A 22,131-nucleotide genomic window follows, 5' to 3' on the forward strand; every position below is an offset into this window, starting at 1 on the left:
CACCTTGCATCTCCGTCGTATATCTACCTCATTTGTTATTCTACCTAATATAGTGACGGAGGAGTTATATTCGCGGTCGGATGGACAGACAGCCTAGGTCAAATTTATCACCTTTAGTACCATCCTTGGATTATAAGCTTTCATTTGATACTTCATTTGTCATTCTACCTGGTATAATGACGGAGGAGTTATATTCGCGGTCGGACGAACTGACAGTCTAGGTCAAATTTTTCACCTTTAGTACCATCCTTGGATTATAAGCTTTCATTTGACACCTCATTTGTCATTCTACCTAGTATACTGACGGAGGAGTTGTGTCCACAGACGGACAGACAGACAGACGGACGTGGCTAATTCTAAGTTTTCACATTATTTCAAAATGGGTGAAAACAATATTCATCAAACCTTGCCTTATTTGGAGACGAAGGCATAAATCGAGAAATGAGAGAAAGGGAATTAGATGAAAACCTTTGGATGGACCGAAATGAATGGTGACTAGGCATCGAAAGACATAGGATAACATAATAAATGATAGTTTTGCTTGTTTTCGATTCAGAGGGTTGCACACCAGCTAGACAGGCTGTTTCTACCATTTCAGGCGTCTTCAGTAGCTTTTATTAGCGTGCACACCTCTGAACCGAAAAATAGCTCCACTATCATTTTAAAGGGAATCTGAAAAATAATTCAAACTTCCCATTAGACGCGATACAGCGACATCTCATAACAAATTGAAGAGTCTCAGATGCAGAATCCACCAATTTAATAAAAACTAAAATGGTACATAGTAATTTAAACCTGAGACTTTTCGCGTTGAAAGTTCTTAAGACAGTTTTACATTATGCTATTTTCATGCTAGGCAAGAACCATGCAAGACAGATCACACTACTGCGCATGCCCACGCGCTATTTCCATGCAATTCCTGTGCTAGACGAAAAATTAAAACATGTTCTATTTTTCATGCTATTTTGATGCAAGTCCTGTCAAAATTCATGTTGCCAATATGACAAAATTTATAGTTTAGAAAAAACTTAACCTTATTGTGTAAGTTTAAATGGTATTTATTGGATGTAATAATTGGTGGTTTATATTTGAATATATTTAATTATGGACTGAAGTTTTTAAGTGAAATATCTAAAGTTAATATTTTGATATATTTCTTCTATTGGCAACAATGAAAGTGGTATCTAAAATTGCACAGAAATAGCTCCGATGTAAAAAGGTCAGGGTAGGCAAGAGATATGCCATGCAAGACGGACTTGCATAGCATGAGACTTGCGTAGCCTTGATGTAAAGCTGCTTTTACTGGTACATCCTTAATCTGCGACTTTTTCAATTAATAAGACAGCAGACGACGAATATAGAAAACGAAAGGGAAACGATCACATTCCGCCTTCATCTGTCTAGGAAAAGGACAGCAGAGGAACTTTCAGTTCAGAAACAAGCAAAACTATCATTTATTATTTTATTTCCTTTACTCGGTTCGAGTACTGAAAGTTCCTCTGCTGTCCGTTTTTCCTAGACGAATGAAAGCGGAATGTGATCGTTTCCCTTTCGTTTTCTATATTCGTCGTCTGCTGTCTTATTAATTGAAAAAGTCGCAGATTAAGGATGTACCAGTAAGAACTTTCAACGCGAAAAGTCCCAGGTTTAAATTACTATGTACCATTTTAGTTTTTATTAAATTGGTGGATTCTGCATCTGAGACTCTTCAATTTGTTATGAGATGTCGCTGTATCGCGTCTAATGGGAAGTTTGAATTATTTTTCAGATTCCCTTTAAAATGATAGTGGAGCTATTTTTCGGTTCAGAGGTGTGCACGCTAATAAAAGCTACTAAAGACGCCTGAAATGGTAGAAACAGCCTGTCTAGCTGGTGTGCAACCCTCTGAATCGAAAACAAGCAAAACTATCATTTATTATTTTATTTCCTTTACTCGGTTTGAGTACTGAAAGTTCCTCTGCTGTCCTTTTCCTAGACGGATGAAGGCGGAATGTGATCGTTTCCCTTTCGTTTTCTATATTCGTCGTCTGCTGTCTTATTAATTGAAAAAGTCGCAGATTAAGGATGTACCAGTAAGAACTTTCAACGCGAAAAGTCTTAGGTTTAAATTACTATGTACCATTTTAGTTTTTATTAAATTGGTGGATTCTGCATCTGCATCTGAGACTCTTCAATTTGTTATTAGATGTCGCTGTATCGCGTCTAATGGGAAGTTTGAATTATTTTTCAGATTCCCTTTAAAATGATAGTGGAGCTATTTTTCGGTTCCAAGGTGTGCACGCTAATAAAAGCTACTGAAGACGCCTGAAATGGTAGAAACAGCCTGTCTAGCTGGTGTGCAACCCTCTGAATCGAAAACAAGCAAAACTATCATTTATTATTTTATTTCCTTTACTCGGTTTGAGTACTGAAAGTTCCTCTGCTGTCCTTTTCCTAGACGGATGAAGGCGGAATGTGATCGTTTCCCTTTCGTTTTCTATATTCGTCGTCTGCCGTCTTATTAATTGAAAAAGTCGCAGATTAAGGATGTACCAGTAAGAACTTTCAACGCGAAAAGTCTCAGGTTTAAATTACTATGTACCATTTTAGTTTTTATTAAATTGGTGGATTCTGCATCTGAGACTCTTCAATTTGTCATAGGATAAAATTTTAAAACCGATTTATGTATGTTTGTATAGATTTATACGGCTACAACTTAATTATTAGTGAAATAGTGAATTAGTATAACAAGTACCTTTATTTTTTAAACATTCATCTGCTGGTTTATGTATTCCAAAACTATTTTCGAATATTGTCCTGACTGCTTCTTTGTCTGACAAACAAACTAATATAACATCAGACTTTTGAAGCAGCCCTCTAGGTGTATAAAACTGTGTTAGCTTTTTCTTGAATTTAGGGCCAAATTCGGTTACCAGTGACTGACCTTTGGAATATGTTCTATTCCAAATGTTTACTACATGACCAGAATGGATTAGGTTCCTTGTAATATCTGTCCCTAAATTTCCTGCAAAATAAAACAAAATGTAAGTTCAAACTACACTTGAGAGCAAAAAAATCGACTCGCTCGATGAATTATACATGTTAGATGTCTCCAATTTCCTAAACCTGTTGTGTGATTTAAGTGATTTTTTTAGTATGTTATAGTCTTATCATTTAAGAAAATCGATGTAATAATATTGTTGCTATACAGGTATAGTCGATTCGCTAATCTGAGACACAACTGTCTACACTACAATCACAATAAAGATCCACTAGAAATAAACAAGAACGAGGAGCACTAACATTCAATGTGTCTTGGTTTGTTTATTTCTATATAGTGCATTTTTATTGTGATTGTAATGTAGACAGTTGTGTCTCAGGTTAGCGAATCGACTATAAATGTCATTTTATACCGGGTGTACCAATCATACTGTGTTTTTTCTCTAAAGTTCAATACCCTTTGGAATATTCTAGCATATATAATATATTTAAATTAAAACCCAATTGTAGCCTTAGGCTTTCTTAACATTTTGTTTTTTGATTCATTTGCTTATATTCGATAATAAGAGATATGTGCTTTTATATTACAAATGAGGTATGCTATTTGGCCTTGATCAATATCATTCCAAATCTCGAGAGCTACTGTTTCTACCTCTTGTAAGGTTCTAGGAAGTGGCAAGCGCTGTCGTAGTCTTCTGCCAAATATGTCACACAAATGTTCGATCTGGTTAAGATACAGGGTGATTGATTAGGGGGGTAAAGCTCAGTAGATCCGCTATAGTAATAGATAGCAATAAAAGTTAAATAACAAAAATTGTAGCCAACTTTGAACTTCACATTACAAAATTAGTTAGAATGTTACAGGGTGTTCGATAATGCACTGGCAGACCAAACTTATGTTTTTTTTTAAATGGAACACCCTATATTTTATTTTATATTCGAAATCCTGTTAACTTCTCCATCACAAAAATATAAAGGTTAGTTATGTTATACAGGGTATTTACAAAGTTATAACCAATTTTATATGAAAATCGTAACAAGTTCGACTACCTGTATAAATAAGAATACGCACAACAGCAATGGTTTATTGATTTTATTATTTTTATGTATTGTCAAAATTTTCAAAAATGATTGATATTGCTAATTTTCTTTAGGTATATTAAATACAGGGTGAGTCAAAACGCAAGTACATTATTTTCTCAGTAATTTTAAATGGAACACCCTGTATTTTATATCACTATTGAAAAGTACCATTACCGTACTTTAATTTTTAGATAACATTCCCTATGTCTAAATTTATTAGTTTTCGAGAGATTTTCATTTTTCAATAGATCAGTAGTGTGGCCACCCAGATCACCAGAATTTAATAAACTGGACTGATTTTCTTGGGGTCACATTAATAATGAAGGTTATAAAATACCTCCAACAACAAGGGATGAGATGAAAAATAGAATACAAAGTGTATTTCGATGTGTTCATTTACAAATGCTTCGTAGTGTAAGTAGCTCATTCAATGATCGTTTTTAGGCGTGCATAAATGTGTTAGGAGGTAATTTTGAACACCTTATGTAATTAAATATTAAAAATATTTTATTAAAAGTAGCTTTTAATTTTCTAAAACATGTTTTTTTCAAAATATATCACTGATAAATTATTTTTCACTCTTTATTTGTTACATTGTTACATTTACATACACAAGTAGTGTTCAATTGTCTTTACAAAATGTTGTATTTTGTGTTTGTGTGTTTTTTTGTAAAATTTATTACTAATATATTATTATTTTTCTTTCTTTGTTTGTTACATTTACATATAAAAGTAGTATTTAAATGTTTCGAAAATGTTGCATGTTGTGGTTGTGTTTTTTTTTTGTAAAATGTATTACTAATAAATCATTTTTCTTTCTTTATTTGCTACATTGTTACAATGATTACCGGACTGATAATCAGTAATCGTCAATTGTCAATTAAGTCATAGCTTACTTAAAATTTGGAAAAATTTAGACACCTAAAACAATTTTCTCTGAAAAATGAAAATATTTCGAAAACTAATAAATTTGGACATAGGGAATGTTATATAAATATTAAAGTACGGTAACGGTACTTTTCAATAGTGATATAAAATATAGGGTGTTCCATTTAAAATTACTGAGAAAATAATGTACTTGTGTTTTGACTCATCCTGTATTCGATATAAAGAAAATTAGCAATGTCAATCATTTTTGAAAATTTTGACAATAAATAAAAAAATATGGCATTAATAAACCATTGCTGCTGTGCTTATTTTTACGATTTTCATATAAAATTCATTATAACTTTGTAAATACCCTGTATATTATAACAAACCTTTATGTTTTTGTGATGGAGAAGTTAACAGGATTTCGAATATAAAATAACATATAGGGTGTTCCATTTAAAAAAACATAAGGTTGGTCTGCCATTGTGTTATTGAAAAGTTAAAAACATTTTAACTAATTTTTTATTTATTTATTTATTTATACGGGCAAGCCCAATTCGGTAATACATTAATAAGATATTGATAATTACAGTGTTGAATATATAAGAATAAAATGAGAGAGTACAAAACATTTAAAAAGACATGACAAAGTAAAATAATTACAAAACATTAATTACTAACAAATAACAAGGTTATGACATTGCTAAATATTTAATTTGGTTAAATGGTTCTTAAAAACATCAACAGAGTTACCAAAAAGTAAAAGGTCACCTAGGGAGTTAGCAAGTCTTAGTGTTCTAGGAACAAAAGTAAAATATGAGTAATTATATCTATGAAAAGAAATATGAAAGGTTTGAATTTGTCTTGTTGATCGTGGTGGAACAAACAACAATATTTTAGCAAGGAGTTCAGGGCAGTAATATATGCCATTGATAATATTAAACAATACTGTAAGATCTTTACGCTTCCTACGGACATCCAGAGGAGAGATATTCAAAAATCGTTCCATATCTGTATAATTATAATTGATGTGTTTTTTGAACCCAATATATCTAAGAAAATTATGTTGAACACTATCAAGTTTGTTCTTGAGGTGTAAATAATGTGGGGACCAAACTGGAGAACAGTAGTCAAGGTGCGTCCTGACTAAAGAACAATAGAGCATTTTAATAGCGAACACGTTCGTGAAATCACGAGTTGTCCTTTTAACAAAGCCAAGCATTTTCATGGATCTTTGAGTAATATTGTTGATGTGATGGTTAAAGCTCAGAGAGGAATCAAGAACAACACCTAAATCTTTAATTGAGTCTACCGTATCCAATAATTGATCATTTATGGTATAATTAAATACTGATAAATGATGATTCCGACAAAACCGGATAATGTGACACTTGTTGACATTCAAATCCATCCCATTATCAAGACACTAGTTGGCTAAATTATCTAAATCTGATTGCAATGATATTGCATCATCTTGATTATTAATGATTTGATAACATTTAAGATCATCAGCGAATAAGAGAGCAGAAGTGTTAGAGAAGCAGGTGACGATGTCGTTAATATACAGGTTAAACAAAAGTGGACCCAAATGAGAGCCCTGAGGTACACCAGAGGTTACTAGAAAAGTGTTGGAGTAATGATGATTAACCCTAACCTGCTGTGTTCTATTTGTTAGGTAACTGCCCAACCACTTCAACACAGAACCTTCTATGCCATATAATTTGAGCTTATGTAACAAAAGATCATGGTTCACCCTATCAAAAGCCTTGGAGAAGTCAGTATACACTGAATCAATCTGCAACCCCCTCTCCAAAGCTTCAGACAAGGTATCAACATAAAGCAACAAACTAAGTTCTGCTGATTTACCACAAGAAAATCCGAACTGTTGAGAATTTAGTATCCAAGAGCAGTCATAATTAAGGTAATCAGTAACAATACTCTCAAATACCTTGGGAATTGTGCCGAGAATAGAAATAGGACGATAATTCGTTATGTCAGCTTTATTACCTGCTTTGTAAATTGGAGTGACATAGGATAGTTTCCAAAAGTCAGGAAATTCCCCCAACTGAAGGGATTTATTAAAAAATATGATAAAGCGGCCGAGACAGAATAAAAGAGAATCGTTTGAGAAAAATGGGAGAAATACCATCTGGCCCAGGTCCCTTATTGACATTAAGAGTTGAAAGTTTTTCGTATATTTTTGAAATTGGTATAATATAGGAAGATACACAGACCTTAGACTGTATTAAATTGTCATTATGCTTAAGAGTTTTATTACTAAAAACTGAAGAGAAATGGCTAGCAAATAAATTTGCAATATCGTTGCCATTAGAGGCTAGTGTATTGTTGAGTGACATTGAGACAGGCATACTATTATTTTCTTTCTTACTGTTTACAAATTTCCAAAAATTTTTTGGATTAGCTTGGATCGAAATCTCAGTTGAATGTATATAATTAGCATAACAATTTTTTGATAAAATTTTGTAATGTGAAGTTCAAAGTTGGCTACAATTTTTGTTACTATTACTTTTATTGTTATCTATTACTATAGCGGATCTATTGAGCTTTACCCCACTAATCAATCACCCTGTATACACTATACAATGGCTAATTCAAAGTCCGAAAATTTACCCGTTGTAAATATTCGCTTACAGTTCGTGAACGTGAAGTCTTGCATTATCGTGCATTAGTAAAATATTATTACCAATATAAGGAGTCGATGGCATGGTAGCTAGGTCCTTCACTATGTAAGATCACTGCTTAAACACACTCATCGTGAGTCAAATTCCTTGTAGTATGTTCCATTTACACCAAACAACAAAAAAATATGGACTTAATTGAACATTTAAATAACAAATCTACTAATTTTCACAACAAACCATTCACTTTTTTACTGTTAACAATTTGACATCCATTAAATTTTTAATTTCTCATAGCCTACTTTAGGCTTGTTTATTAAACTAAGTAGAAAATGAGCATTTACTGACGAAAAACATGGTTAGTTGTTAACGTACCTAACTTTTTTATTATTCAACATAAGCAAATGAATCAAAAAAGAAAATGTTAATAAAGCTTAAGGCTACAATTGAGTTTTAATTTCAATATTTTATATATGCTAGAATATTCCACAGGGTGTTCCAAACTTTATGGAAGAAACACAGTATGATTTATACGTTCATCAAAAGATTTGTCAATTCACACAATAAAAATCTTATATTGCTGTATCGTGAGAACAATTATTGAATATGGTTCTATTGTCACCTAGTTATGCATATCAAATCCTAAATATTGAAAAGGTTCAAAACAAATTTTTACGTTTTGCAGCTTTTAAGATGGGTTTAACAGTCGGAAATTATACTTATGACAATATATTAATGAGACTAAATTTACAAACTCTTGAACGCAGAAGAGTAATGTTGGATACTTATTTGTTATCTTCGCAAAATTATCTCTGGTGTTATTAACTCCAAAGAATTGATAAGTCTTGTGTGCTTTAATCAGTGTTGCCAATCGCCGGATAATTATCCGATTTGTGTACCTTTTTGAGAGTGGTCATATCTTCTTCGTATCTTTAAATAAATCGGATATTTGCGGATATTTTTCAGGGTATCTACCATCGACTAAAACTTTCTCATCCATATATTCCCAACACCAACAACACATTAATTTTGTTTGGTTCCACCCAAATTTTTATAAATATCCTATACTGGATGAATGTTAGTGACATCCGATACTTTTCATCTTTTGACAAAAGGGACATGTGCTGATTCTTTTGTTTAGAATTTAAATGCACAAGTGCGTCCACTACTAATCCAATTCAAATTTCAAAAACCGTCTGCCGTCTGATGTTATTTATGAGTTTTTAGTTATTAGTCTTTAAACTTATGAAAGCTAATTCACGCACGATTTAGTTTTATTTTCATTTTATGTAGTGCAGTGCTTAAGTAAACGTTTCCAGATTTCTCGGACATGAGATGTAGTTAAATCTAGTTCTTTTTTGTAAAGTTCTATCAAATCTAAAAACTTAAACAAAACCATTTCATCAAAACATGTTATACTTATCTAATTATATTTATGATTCTTTTGAGGAATGTAATGGTACTATACAGAAAAGAACTTTCCGGAACAGAAACGTCACTTTTATTTTGTTAACACAAAATTGTACAGAAAAATGCATTTGGAATAGTGGTTGTAGAAAAATCTACTTATTTGAAGCTAGTAATATCTAGATACAGTGGAACACCGTTAACTCGGATTAATCGGGACCGCGGCCGATCCGGGTTATCGAAAATTCGGGTTAGACGGAGAAAATGGTAAAAATTATTAAAATATGGTATGCTTACAGATAAACTCCGTTATAATTGGCACACAGACACTTGTAAACCACGTTCGCGTTTCACACATACAAAGCGTCGTCGAGAGTCTCATTTTTAGCTTTCTTAGCTTTGCACCGATTGTCCAAACTGTCTTTTGTTATCATTTTGAAACAAAAACAACATTTTAAGTTTTATTCACGCAAACACAAAATCTGAATATATTTACGCGGAACGAACAATGCGACTTTACTACACACACACAATACCGTCTCGCAACGAGAATGAACTTATGTTATTTAATAAAAGTGAAGACTAAGACCATTGTTTGAAAAATAATTTTTTAATAGTCTTTTCTAAACAATGCTAGACAGTTTCAAGTAAACAAAGGATACTACAGATGCCTGTTGGTTTCGATAACACGAGAATGAGCGTTGTCTGCCATGCCAGTCATTTTTACTAAGGTATATTATGTATCAAATTACACAAATACGCATTATCTCTCATTGTATAATGTGTTTGACATTGAAAATTGAAACGAATGAACTACATAGGAAATCGCTAAAGCGACAAATTTTTACGAAGAAAGTTTATTATGATAAATAAAATTAGCCTGAAAAATATAAGATATTATTATAGTATTCGAACAATATGTTTATAAGGAAAAAGAAAATATTTTAAGATGTTGAAAAGAAATTGTGTGTGTGTGTGTGTGTGTTTGAGCATTATTGGCTTCGGAGTCAATGTCCATTCGCCATCCTACCTTTTTGGGATTATTTGTATTATTTATGCGGAAGCTCCAAAGGAGTGCTTCCTGCTTTCTACTGATTTGTTCAGGTATGTATCCAATCACAATCCTGCTCCAATTTTACAAAGAACTATTTTATATACCTATATCTAATTTTCAACGATTTTTGTTTTTATTTGGAATTATTTCTTTTCATTTTGATTTTTTTTTTATCATTTTTTTATGTATTTTTTTTTATTTATTTATTTTTTTTTTTATTTTTTTTTTTTATATATATATATTTTTTTTGATATATTTTTTTTTTATTTTTCATTGTCTTTTTCAATATAATTTGGGATATTAGACTAGGACACAATTTGACGCTCAGGGGTCGATCAGAGCATTTAGACGAGACAGGTGGACCTCGGATAGGCGTAGGGCTTAACACGAAAGGAAAAAAAAAACATAGGTTATAAACTTAATCTAATACATAAAATATGTTTGTACAAAATTTGATAAACATTGAAATCTTCTGCTCTTAATAGTTGAGTTAGGTTATATGGTCTGGTGATTTTGGGTATTTTGGCCATTTCTTCATTTAATAATTTAACCTCGTTTATTATTCTAGAACAGCCTAGGATCATGTGCTCCGCTGTACCTTCTTCTCCACATGAACAATTAGGAGAATCACTCAATTTTATTTTATATTTGTACTGGGGAGTTAAAACATGGTTGAACCTTAACCTGCACAAAACAGAGAAAAACCGCTTGCTTCCCGACAGTCTTGAGAACCAAGACTGGCCAGGAGGCTTGGTAACTATGTTTTTATAAAATTTTCCCTTTGGACTGTTACTATACATTTCTCTCCATTCGGCTAGTATTATGGGTTTTACGTGGCAGGCAATTTCACTGTGGGGACATTTATAACTTAAAAGCTCTCCAGTTCTACTTCCTTTCTTAGCATCTTCGTCCACTTCTTCATTCTCTTTTATTCCACAATGTCCTTTAATCCAAACTAATGATACATTGATTTTTTTTGTTTGTAATTCTTGAAGTTTAATAATTATAGTAGTCAAAATATAATTACTACTGACTTGGTGGATATTTTTTATTTTCATAATAGCACTTTTACTATCAGAACAAATTGCAAATGATTCTGCTGTAATTTTCATATTACTTATATACAGGAGAGCTTCTAATATGGCTATTAATTCTGCAGTATATATTGTAAGCTTTTCATTTAATTTAAAGGATTTTTTATGATTTTTATGTGGATCAAATATAGCGCAACCTACTTTCTTGTTGTTCTTTGATGCATCCGTGAATATATATTGACATCTGGGAAGATACTTTTCTAAATCCTCCTCAAATATGTATTGTCTAATCCTTGGGTGAAATTTTGAATAGTCTTGGAGAAAAACACAGTTAATTGGATGGATGTTATAAATATTTATGCTATATAATGGATCTATATCTGAAGAGTATATTTCTTCTATTACGTTATTTATTACATAATATGACTCAGTAATAGTTAAACTTTTTTTCAACTTCCAATAACTATGGGTAAGATCCGATGTAAACAGTATATTGATTTTTTGGACTAAGTTGCTATTTTTAGAACTTAATTTAGCTATAAAATTGGAAGCTAAAATCTTTCGGCGATATTTTAGTGGAGTTTCTGCTACTTCGGCAAATAAGCAATCAATTGGTGTACTTTTTAAAGCCCCTAGGCATAGCCTTAGACACTTATTTACTACGTGATCTATTTTTTCTAGTTGACTTTTGGAAGCTTGGTCATAGAAGAAACTACCATAATCCAGTATTGACCTAATGTAGGATTTGTACAAAAGGATTGCTACGTTTGGATCTGATCCCCATTTTGTTCCACACACTGACCGTAAGATGTTAATTCCTTTTTCAGTTTTCTTGATTAAATAATCTATGTGGTTTTTCCATGTCATTTTTTTATCCAGATACATTCCTAGGTATTTTACAGATGCCCGTACACTATACTTTGTTGTATCCAATGTTATTTCTGTTGGAATGTGTTTTCTTTTCCTCGTAAAAATGCAGACTTCTGTTTTTTTCCTGGAAATTTTTAGGCCATTTTCATTGCACCATTTATTAAGGTTCTTATAGGCTATATTTAATTTTTTGCACCCTTCTTCGATATACTGGCATGGGGAATATATACAAATGTCATCGGCAAATTGTAGTATAGAAACGGTCTCACTACATTTAATTTTACTTTCCAGATCTGCTGTATATATTAAGTATAGTACAGGGCTTAGTATACTTCCTTGTGGTAACCCAATATTGGTCGTTTTAGGTCCCAATGTTTCATCATTTATATTTATTGACACTGACCTATCGGAATATAGTAATCTTATACGTGAGGTCAAAGATTGGGAGATTCCCATTTTTTCCATTTTTTCATAGAGAATGTCTAATATGACGTTATCATATGCTGATTCTATGTCTACGAAAATTGCTGGAACGGAGTTGTTATTAGTAAAGGCGATATTTATATCACTTACTAGGTTGCCGATATTTTCAATAGTTGAGCATCCTCTTCTGAAGCCAAACTGTAATTTAGGTAATTTTTTATTATTTTCGAGCCAATGAACTAGTCTGACTTTGATCATTCTTTCTACAGTTTTTAATACACAAGAAGCTAGAGAAATTGCTCTATATGACTCTGGATCTTCCGCATCTCTATTTGGTTTCAGAATTGGGATTGCTTTATATTCCTTCCAGCTTGTTGGAAATTCTGCCCGATTCCATATTGAGTTAATTATGTTGCGAAAAATTTCAATACTTGATTCTGACAAACTAGCGAGCATTTTATAATAAATGTTATCAACTCCAGGTGCTGTGTTATTGTTTGTTTTAAGGCTTTGTTTTATTTCCATACTTGAAAATTCACTATCTATATCATCCGTGCTCAGTGAAATAGTCGGCCGAATATTTGTTTCCACCCAACTTGGAGCAATTTTATTAAAGAATGTTTCTACCCACTCACCTATTTGGATCCTATTTCTTGGGGGATTAAATGTATTTTTTATTTTCTTTATATACTTCCATATATCTTTTATTGGTGTGTTTCTGTTAAGTTGTTTGCAAAAATCTTGCCAAGAATCTTTTTTGCTTTGTAATATTATTTTTTTGGCTACTGCTACTGAATTTTTATATTTTAAATAGTTAGTTAAATTTGACTGCCTTTTATAAAGCAAAAAAGCTTCTTGTTGACATTTAATAGCATTTGCACATCTCTGATTCCACCAAACTTTGCTAAATTCTGATTTGATCTCTGTTCTCTTCTGTGGGATTGCTAGTTTTGTAGCATGATTTATTGACTCTATAAAACTTTTATATGACCTTTCGTTATTACTTCCATCTAATTGTTCATCTACTATCTGAGAGAAAAAAGACCAGTCAGCTTTATTTAAATTAACTTGGTTTTTACACTTAAAGGATAATTTAGTAGTATTAAAATGTGTTTCAATTAGAACAGGAAAATGATTGGAAGTACCTAATGGTGTAATATCAGTTTTCCAATCACAATTTAAAGTTATATCTCTAGAGCATATTGTAATATCTATAGCAGATTTGTTATTACTTCCAAATCTAGGTATTAATGTTTCGCTTCCTGTATTTAAATAATTTAAGTTACACTCCTCTATAGCACCGAGAAGACTTGAACCCGCTATGTCTGAATAACTATTTCCCCATGCAGTATGATGACAATTGAAATCTCCTCCTACCAAAAATGGCTTTTCTAAGCTATCAAAAAAGGTAACCCAATCTGTTTCTCTAATGTTTAGTTTTGGTTTGGCATATATAGAGTATAGATGGATTTTTATATTTTTATTTATTGAAACTGATACCGACACACATTCGACATCCTTTATCGGAGTAAATTTTGGCTTAGGAAAAAAGGTAAAGTATTTTCTTAATAAGATTGCAACTCCTCCAAAATTGTCATTACGGTCCTGTCTAAATATATTAAAATTATTAACAAAAAAATGTGAAGATTTCTTTAACCAAGTTTCCGAAAGCAAAACTACATTAATTTTATTGTCGAAAATGTATTTTTCAAAGTGACCTTTATTACACAAAATTGATCTAGCATTCCATTGCAGTATATTTAAGTTACTCATAGTCAGATAAAATTTGCGTTATACTGTCTTTTATGTTTTCAATAAGTGTACTATTTTTAATTTCTACATTTGAAAAAGTTAAAATATCTTTGATAAGGTTTAATAATGATTCGCAAGTTTTTATCTGTTTATTTACCGTGTTAGAGTCATCACAACCATTATTATAATTTGGTATATTTTTAAACTTATTGAAAACAGGTTCTGTTAAAGTTTTTGGATTTGAAATTATTTCTTTACGTTTTTCGAATGTTTCATCGATCTCTGGGGACATAGCTAACCTCCTTCTTTTTAAAGTAACAGTATAACGGTTAGAATTTGTGTTATTTTTTGCTACACTTGAAAAACTTGTTTCATGCTTAGAAGACGCCTCGGCGTATGATAGGTTTTCATATACCATAGTTCTTTTTATATTCTTCTGTCTAATAAATTCTGAACAATTTTTTTTATCAGTAGCGCAATGCTTTTCTTTACAATAAATGCATATTGGTTCATTTTTTTGGCAGCTTTCTGCCTTATGATCTTCTCCACAGTTTTTACAACGTTCTTTTGATCTACATTGCAGACTGACGTGCCCAAATCTTAAACAATTCAGGCACTGAATTATTCTTGGCACGTATTTTTCGACATCATACACCATTTTTTCTATTATTACCTTTGTGGGTAAAAGTTGACCTCTAAATGTAACTATAATAGTAGTTGTTGGAACAATTTCATTTTGGTCATTTTTACGTGAAATTCTTTTTACGTGACTTACTTCAAAATTGTTGCCCAATTTCGGTTTAATAATTTCTTTTAATTCCTGTTCCGATAATTCTAAGTCTATTTGTCTTACGACCCCCCTTACATGTGTAAAAAACATTGGGATGTATGTATCGTATTTATCTTTTAAGGTCTGTGCTGTTAATAATTTATTTGCGCTTGTATAAGAAGTTAATTCGACCTTTATTTTATTAGCTCCTATTATTGATATGTTAGCTATGTCCTGTTTAATTTCTGGAACAGAATTAATAATCAGTCTAGAGGTAGCTACCCTATGGAGATTCCCTATTCTCCCTGTTTTACTTTGAACATAAACAAAAAATGGAGCATTATCTTTAGAAGAATATTGATTAATATTTTTAATGACCGTATTTACGTCTACATTTTTCCCGGAAACATTATCAGAATCATTAACAGTACTTATCTGTGAATTGGGATTTTGGAATCCTCTAAATTCCTCCACTGGAGAAGCTGGAAGATCCGGCACTGGCGAAGCTGGATGATCCGGACGGGACACATCCATTGCACACTCTAACTCATCTTTATCGGGGGGTTGTCCACCCCCGCTATTAACGCTCATGATTTAAAACCACTTAGATTTCACTTTTTTAATATCGATATGTGTACTTTAATATGAATAACTAGTTTTTTAATTACGAGGTGAAAACACCGATTTCTTTAATTAGATTTTAAGTATCGCACGTCTTATCAATTTGAGGAACCGAAACAGACTCGAAAAGAAATTGGAAAATCCAGCATAAAGGACATACATTTTTATTGTTGTAATGTTTGTCTGATAAAAATCGGTCCGGGTTAGCCGGACTTCCGGGTTATCGGGGGCCGACTTATCGGGGTTCCACTGTATCTACTAATTAACTCAAAAATCCTTCAAATTTTTTGCATATAAAAATTATTTAGTCGGGCATTAAAGTTGAACGCACCACGGGTATTATGGATAATAACTTTGATACCTTAATAACTACAAGACTGTCAAATACATTTCTATTGTTTTAGTTGTAATAAATCTTTAGTTGTTAAAAGAGCGTAGGCGCAAAATTTCGGACCAATAATCTTTAAACATATTCATTTTTTTTCGAATTCTGAGAAAACTAATAAATATTTTTAAAAAAATTTGAACGAAGAATGAAAGATTACATTATTACTGAGGGCTGAAAGTCCCTTAGAATAAACAAAATGTTTCTTTCGAATGAGATATTTGAAATTAAAAGTCACACTTAATATTCTCTTTTCCTTTTACCCCTGTAACATATTAGAATAAAAATTATAGAAGTCTTCAGGAACTTTCGGCCCTCGGTAATAATGTAATCTTTCATTCTGCGTTTAAATTTTTAAATAATACTATTAGCTTTCTCAGGACTCGAAAAAAATAATACATTTTAAAAGCCTGAAAACCAGAAATTTTGCGCCTATGCTATTAATGTAGCTGTAGTTTATTTTGTATTGATTTATGTATTATTTATTTTTCCAGTACCTAGTTTTAGGTAGTTATTACGTTTTAATAAAATAATATTTAAAAGTTTTTTTTTTACTTAAATAATTATAATAAATTAATATAACGATCCAAATAATGAAATATTTAGATTTATTTATTTATTTAGAATTTAACACTTACGATAATACAAAATACGAATAATCTAATAATAGTAAGTAAATAGTATTTACATACATGAATCAGGTAATAATCAGCTAGGAAACGAGATTTTCATCTATAAACGAAAATTTTTAAACTGTTTATTTTATCGTATGGCATAGATACAACAAGAACACATAATTTAAAAAAAAAAAAAGTATATAAAACACTACATGAAGTATCACAAACGAACATCTAATGTATTAATATACTGTAAAACATTTTCGGTCGCATTCAGGAACTCATCGAAAACTCCAGGGTATCGCCTTCGGGGGCATTCCTCAATAATGTGGCGGATGGTCTGCCGTTGCGCACCACAATCACACTCAGGAGTAAGGGCCTTTCCCCATCTATGCAAGCTGTCAGCACATCTACCGGTCCCTGTCCTTATTCTGTTCAGCGCCGTCCATGTATTGCGGGGCAGTTCAAAGCCTGGCGGTTTCTGATCGATACAGGCCATTTGGTGTGATTCCTGTGGTGAGTCGCTCTCCCATTGTCTTCTCCAAGCGTTGGTGAGGTCGAAATGTTCCTGATGTAGGGAGGTGGCCCTTAACAATGGGGGATATCTGGAGCGCAGTCTTTTCATTTCGATATCAAGCTTATCATGGTGGATGGGTAGTTGATGGTTAGCCTCGATTTTTCGATATTCTCTGAGAAGAGAATGACTTCTTCTTAGTTTAGGCGGTGGAATGTGACTCAGAATGGGAAGCCAATAGTTCGGTGTTGGTCGAATTGTACCTGAGATCATTCGCATTGTCTGGTTTAATTGGGTGTCAATGATCTTCGTGTGTTTGCTATTGAGCCATACCGGCGAAGCATATTCAGCCGCCGAGTATACGAGTCCGAGAGCGGATGATCTGAGTACGGAGGCTGAGGACCCCCATGTGGTGCCACATAGCTTTTGGATTATATTATTTCGCGTCTTCAGTTTTTCTGCCTTTCTTTGTAGGTGTTCCTTAAAACTTAAGGTTCTGTCAAGAGTCACTCCAAGATATTTTGGTGTTGAGTTATGAGCGAGTAGTCTGTTTTCAAAGTGAACGGAGAGTTTTTTGTTGGCTTGGGCATTATTAAGATGGAAACAGCACACTTCAGTTTTCGTTGCATTGGGCCGTAGCCTCCATTTGCGAAAATATTCACCCATAACAGCAAGGTCATCCGTCAGTATTGTCTCTGTAACATTCATGTTATTATGTCTTGCTGCAATGGCCCAATCGTCAGCGTACCCAAATTTCTGCGAAGTTGTCCTAGGTAGGTCCGCGATGTATAAATTAAAGAGTAAGGGTGCCAAAACAGATCCCTGTGGCAGTCCATTGCTGAGCTTCATTTGGACATTTCTTAAGTTGCCCATTGTGACGTGAAAAGGTCTGTCGGTGAGCATGCTATCAATGAGTTTGGTTACCTTTTGGCACGGGATGGCACGGATCAGTTTGCAGATTAGTCCTTGTCTCCAGATGGTGTCGTATGCAGCTGATAGGTCAATGAAAGCAACGGATGTTTTTTGCTTTCTTTGAAAACCTGCTTCGATATGTGTTGTTAGGGATAGGATCTGATCTGTGCAGCTGCGGTTAGGTCTGAACCCTGCTTGCTCAATAGGTATCACCCCCAATATGGTGTTACTAATTCTGTTGTGGATTAAGCGTTCCAACAGTTTATAGACACAGCTCAGCAGTGCAATCGGTCGGTAGTTTTGGGGTTGATCATTTGCTTTTCCTGGTTTCAATATGGCTATAATGGAGGCCTTTTTAAGGAAATGGGGGATTTTTCCTGATTTTAATATATCTGTGTAGAAATCAGCCAGCCATTTCCTAGCATATTTGCCACAATGGAGTAAAAATTCTGGATGTATTTTATCGGAGCCGGGTGCCTTTCCAGATTTAATTTCTGATATTGCTGAGGTAATTTCTTCTGGAGTAAACTCGTCAGAGTATTCAGATGTAGGCGGGCATGCAGACTTTAATATTTTTAGGTCTTGTTTTACTTTGGTGGTGTGGTCACGATCTCTAGGTGCCCTTGAGTTTGCTACAATGTGGGAGGCCACTCTGTTGGGAACTATTGGTACTTTGTCTCTAGTTGAGTGTCTGCTACTACCAAGTTTTCTAAGTAAGGACCACGCTTTTCTGCTTGATTTACTAAAGTCTAGTTTTTCCACAGTTTCCATCCATTTTTGCCGTCTGGCTACATCCAAACTGTGCAGCAGTTCGTCCGCAATTTCTCGGTCTTGGCTTTCGTTGTATTCTTGATACAATTTTTCGCATTTTTCATTCCATCCTGGGACATAATCTCTACGATATCCTCTGGGTATAGTTTTCTTCGCTGTAGATATAACTGCGCCAACAAACCTCATATAGTTTGTACGTGTTGGGGTTATCCATCCGAGACATTTGTCCAATCTCGCAGTAAAAGTCGCCCAGTCTGCTTTTTTAAAGTTCCACCTAGGTCGAGGGAAAGATGTTATTATTGGTATTTTGATGCCAACTTCTATTACAACTGGTCTATGTTGGCTATGTGGAAAATCTGGGAGCACTGTACGTGAAGCTGCCAGGGGTTGATTGTTTTCGTTTGTGGAGACAAAGGATAGGTCTGGGTTGTATTCTCGCCTCCAGGCTGCAGATCGAAAAGTTCCCCTATCTTTAGCGTCAAAGACTAAATACGTGCCAGCCCCTTCGCTCCAATTTATCAAAGCCTCGCCGTTTTGATCACTTTGTCTATACTTCCAGAGTTCGTGATGGCTGTTAAAATCTCCAACATACACTGAGGGGTGTGGGTGGGCGTGAATAACATGCGGAGGCCACAGGACTGCCGGTGGTTTATAAATATTGCTGACAGTAATTTCGCCAATTTGTATGGTAACCGTATGAATGTTATTTATGTCTGATGTAGAACATATGTGTGCATTTTCTATTTTGTTTCGTACATAGGTTGCTACTCCATAAGCTGGATGGTAAGTTGCACCCAGTAAATCGTAACCATGAATTCTTCCTCTAGCGAGAATTTGTTCCTCGTTTTCTACATGGGTTTCCTGAATTGCGACTACGTCGATATTATTTTCAATGAGTACCTTTTGAAGGTACTCACATTTACTTCTACTAATACCTTCTATATTTAAATGGCATATTCGGACGCTTGGTCCGAGTCGGTTTAAACTGTGAAATAGAGGAACCAGTAGATTAAAGGGCCGGTTGTTCGAACGCTAATCAGAAATGGAATCAACTGATCATTATCAAATATTTAATTACTGTCAATGTCAACTTTGATTGGGTTGCTGAAAACATAATTGATTACAATTATGAGATTAATTAATTAATTAATCAATTATGTTAATAATTGTTACGTTAATTGATAATTAATAATTAATTAATCAACAAATTATGTTAATTATCATAATGATAATTGATTACAATCAACCGATTTTGTTATTTGATGGTTGTTAAGGCGACTAAAAGAATAAAATTGGCAACATTGATTTTAATAACAGAATAATTTTTGACCTAGTGTACCTTTTCGTGACAAATCGGATATTTTTCGAGCGATCATCGGATAATCTAGAGAAATGGGATTGGCAACACTGACTTTAATATACCTGCTAGATTGACACGAAATCCACAAATATTCAAAGAACAACGGCATGCTACAAATTATGGTCAATATGCACCAATTAGTAGATTGACCCTGTACGGAAACAAGTTTAGTCATCAAATAGATCTGTTTGGTTCTTCAATTTCCTCTATTAAACAAGAACTCGGGCGTCTTGAATTTTGAATTTGAAAAAAATTTAATAGATTTAACAGTGGTAATTGAATCAATCAGTTGTTTTCATCATTTGAAAATAATTTATATTCTTTTTTATTTTTTATGTTTGTGTTTTAAAGTTGTAGTATTATGTGTATCTAATTTTATATTTTCATTATTATGATGAAAGCTCTGCTTTATTGTATTTTGTATGTATTGGGTTTATCCCGTTGATGAATAAATAAATAAGTAAATATGATGAACAAATTAGAAGCCTTTAAGATGTGGTCATATTGTAGAATACTCAAAATATCATGGGTTCAACACATTTCAAACATAGAATAGGCCCAGGTGACTCGACGAAGATGATAAAGAAGAAAAAATTGAATATCTGGGGCATATAATGGGAACTAGCAGATCCTAGATACTGCAGTAATACTCAACAGAAAAAGAGGAATTGGTAGAAAGAAATATTCATGGTTACGAAATCTTGTACTCAGGGAAGAAGAAGACAATACATAATCTGTAAAAATAGTGGTCTATCACTTACCAATGCCAATTACTCCAAAAACAAATGTTGAGGTTGCAATATTTCTCGTATTGGCTATTCTGGATTTATGATCCTCATCTGTCCTTACTGATCTTGTTCTAATCATTAGTTTTGTTCTGTATCTCATTCTACTTTCACTCCTTCTAAGTTTCCTCTCATACTCCTGTATATCAAACTTTTCCTTAATCACTACTTGGTAGTTAGAATTCAATTTTTTCCGTTTAACATGCAGCTCAGCCTCTTTTACTGCTTCTGCAAAATTTACATGTCCATCATTATGTCCATATTTAAACCTATTACCTTCATAGGGACAAAGTCTTTTTCTGGATATCCAGGAATAATTCTTGGAGCCGAACAAATATACCCAGTAATACTTTGTATTGGGATCTTTGGAAGGTTTGGGCACTTTAACGTCTTTTAAAACTACACAGGGCCAGTAGGGAAAGCCGTCCATTCTTCCCCATACAATATCACCTACATTTATGTCTGCCATTTTATATAGAAAAAAAATTGAGTTTTTATAAGTCTTATTCTAATTTCACTTATGCACACGTACTTAAAAAGGACACAAACACAAAACAATAATAATTGTGATAATAATTAACCAACATTCAATCAGTTTTAGATTGTTTTGATTTCTGATCTGTCTCTGTCAAAATTTCAAAATGTCAAAAATAAAACTGGTGTAGTGCAAACTGCAACCACCTTTGCACTTATCTGTAATCTGTTTTATTTTTCATTTTCTTTTTATCCCTCATATTTATCGGTCAAATCCGACTTTGTTGATACTTTATAAAGATAAAATTCATTCATATTAAATTTCTCTGTAGGGTACAATAACTGGTGCGACTGGTGCCAAACAGAATTGAAATAATTTTTTTCTCTGATTCTGGCCTTTAGTTTAGAACTAGAACCTTTAGCCACGTAATAACTTATCACTAACTCAGGTGTTGTAGTGTGTGTGTTGAGTAAGTGTCTTGTTACTTTGCAAAGTCGACGTCATTGTCTTTGCAAAGAGACGCTAATTGTATCCGAACGTCTGCGGTCTCTCCGGTGAGTACCGACCTCACAAGGACATAAACTATTTTCATTTATTAATTTATAATAAATGAAAAAAATTCCTGACCCTGGTGGGATTCGAACTCACTACCATTCGGAGCTTTCGATCCAAAAGTTAGGCGGTCTTACCACTGAGCCACAGAGGGGGTTTGAAATAAATTAATATAACAAAAACTTGACGAAAATTGGGTACTTGCACTACTGTTCGTTTTATATGCAATAACATTCTATGTTATAACAGAACGAGAAAG

General features: G+C 33.2%; 1 protein-coding gene across 1 annotated transcript in view; it reads right to left on the reverse strand.

Annotated features, from left to right (window-relative positions):
• LOC114336398 (cytokine-like nuclear factor N-PAC) overlaps positions 1-21,507 on the reverse strand; it is a 42,202-nt gene extending 20,695 nt beyond the window's left edge. Inside the window, exons 1-2 of the mRNA XM_028286758.2 lie at positions 20,822-21,507; positions 2,735-3,004 (exon numbers count right to left, since the gene is read on the reverse strand). Of these exons, the coding sequence (XP_028142559.2) occupies positions 2,735-3,004; positions 20,822-21,314 (763 nt within the window). The 5' untranslated portion in view covers positions 21,315-21,507. The remainder of the gene's footprint in view (positions 1-2,734; positions 3,005-20,821) is intronic.
• Positions 21,508-22,131: the final 624 nt, after the last annotated feature.

The sequence above is a fragment of the Diabrotica virgifera genome, chromosome 8 (assembly GCF_917563875.1).
Source record: "Diabrotica virgifera virgifera chromosome 8, PGI_DIABVI_V3a".
Classification (NCBI taxonomy): domain Eukaryota; kingdom Metazoa; phylum Arthropoda; class Insecta; order Coleoptera; family Chrysomelidae; genus Diabrotica; species Diabrotica virgifera.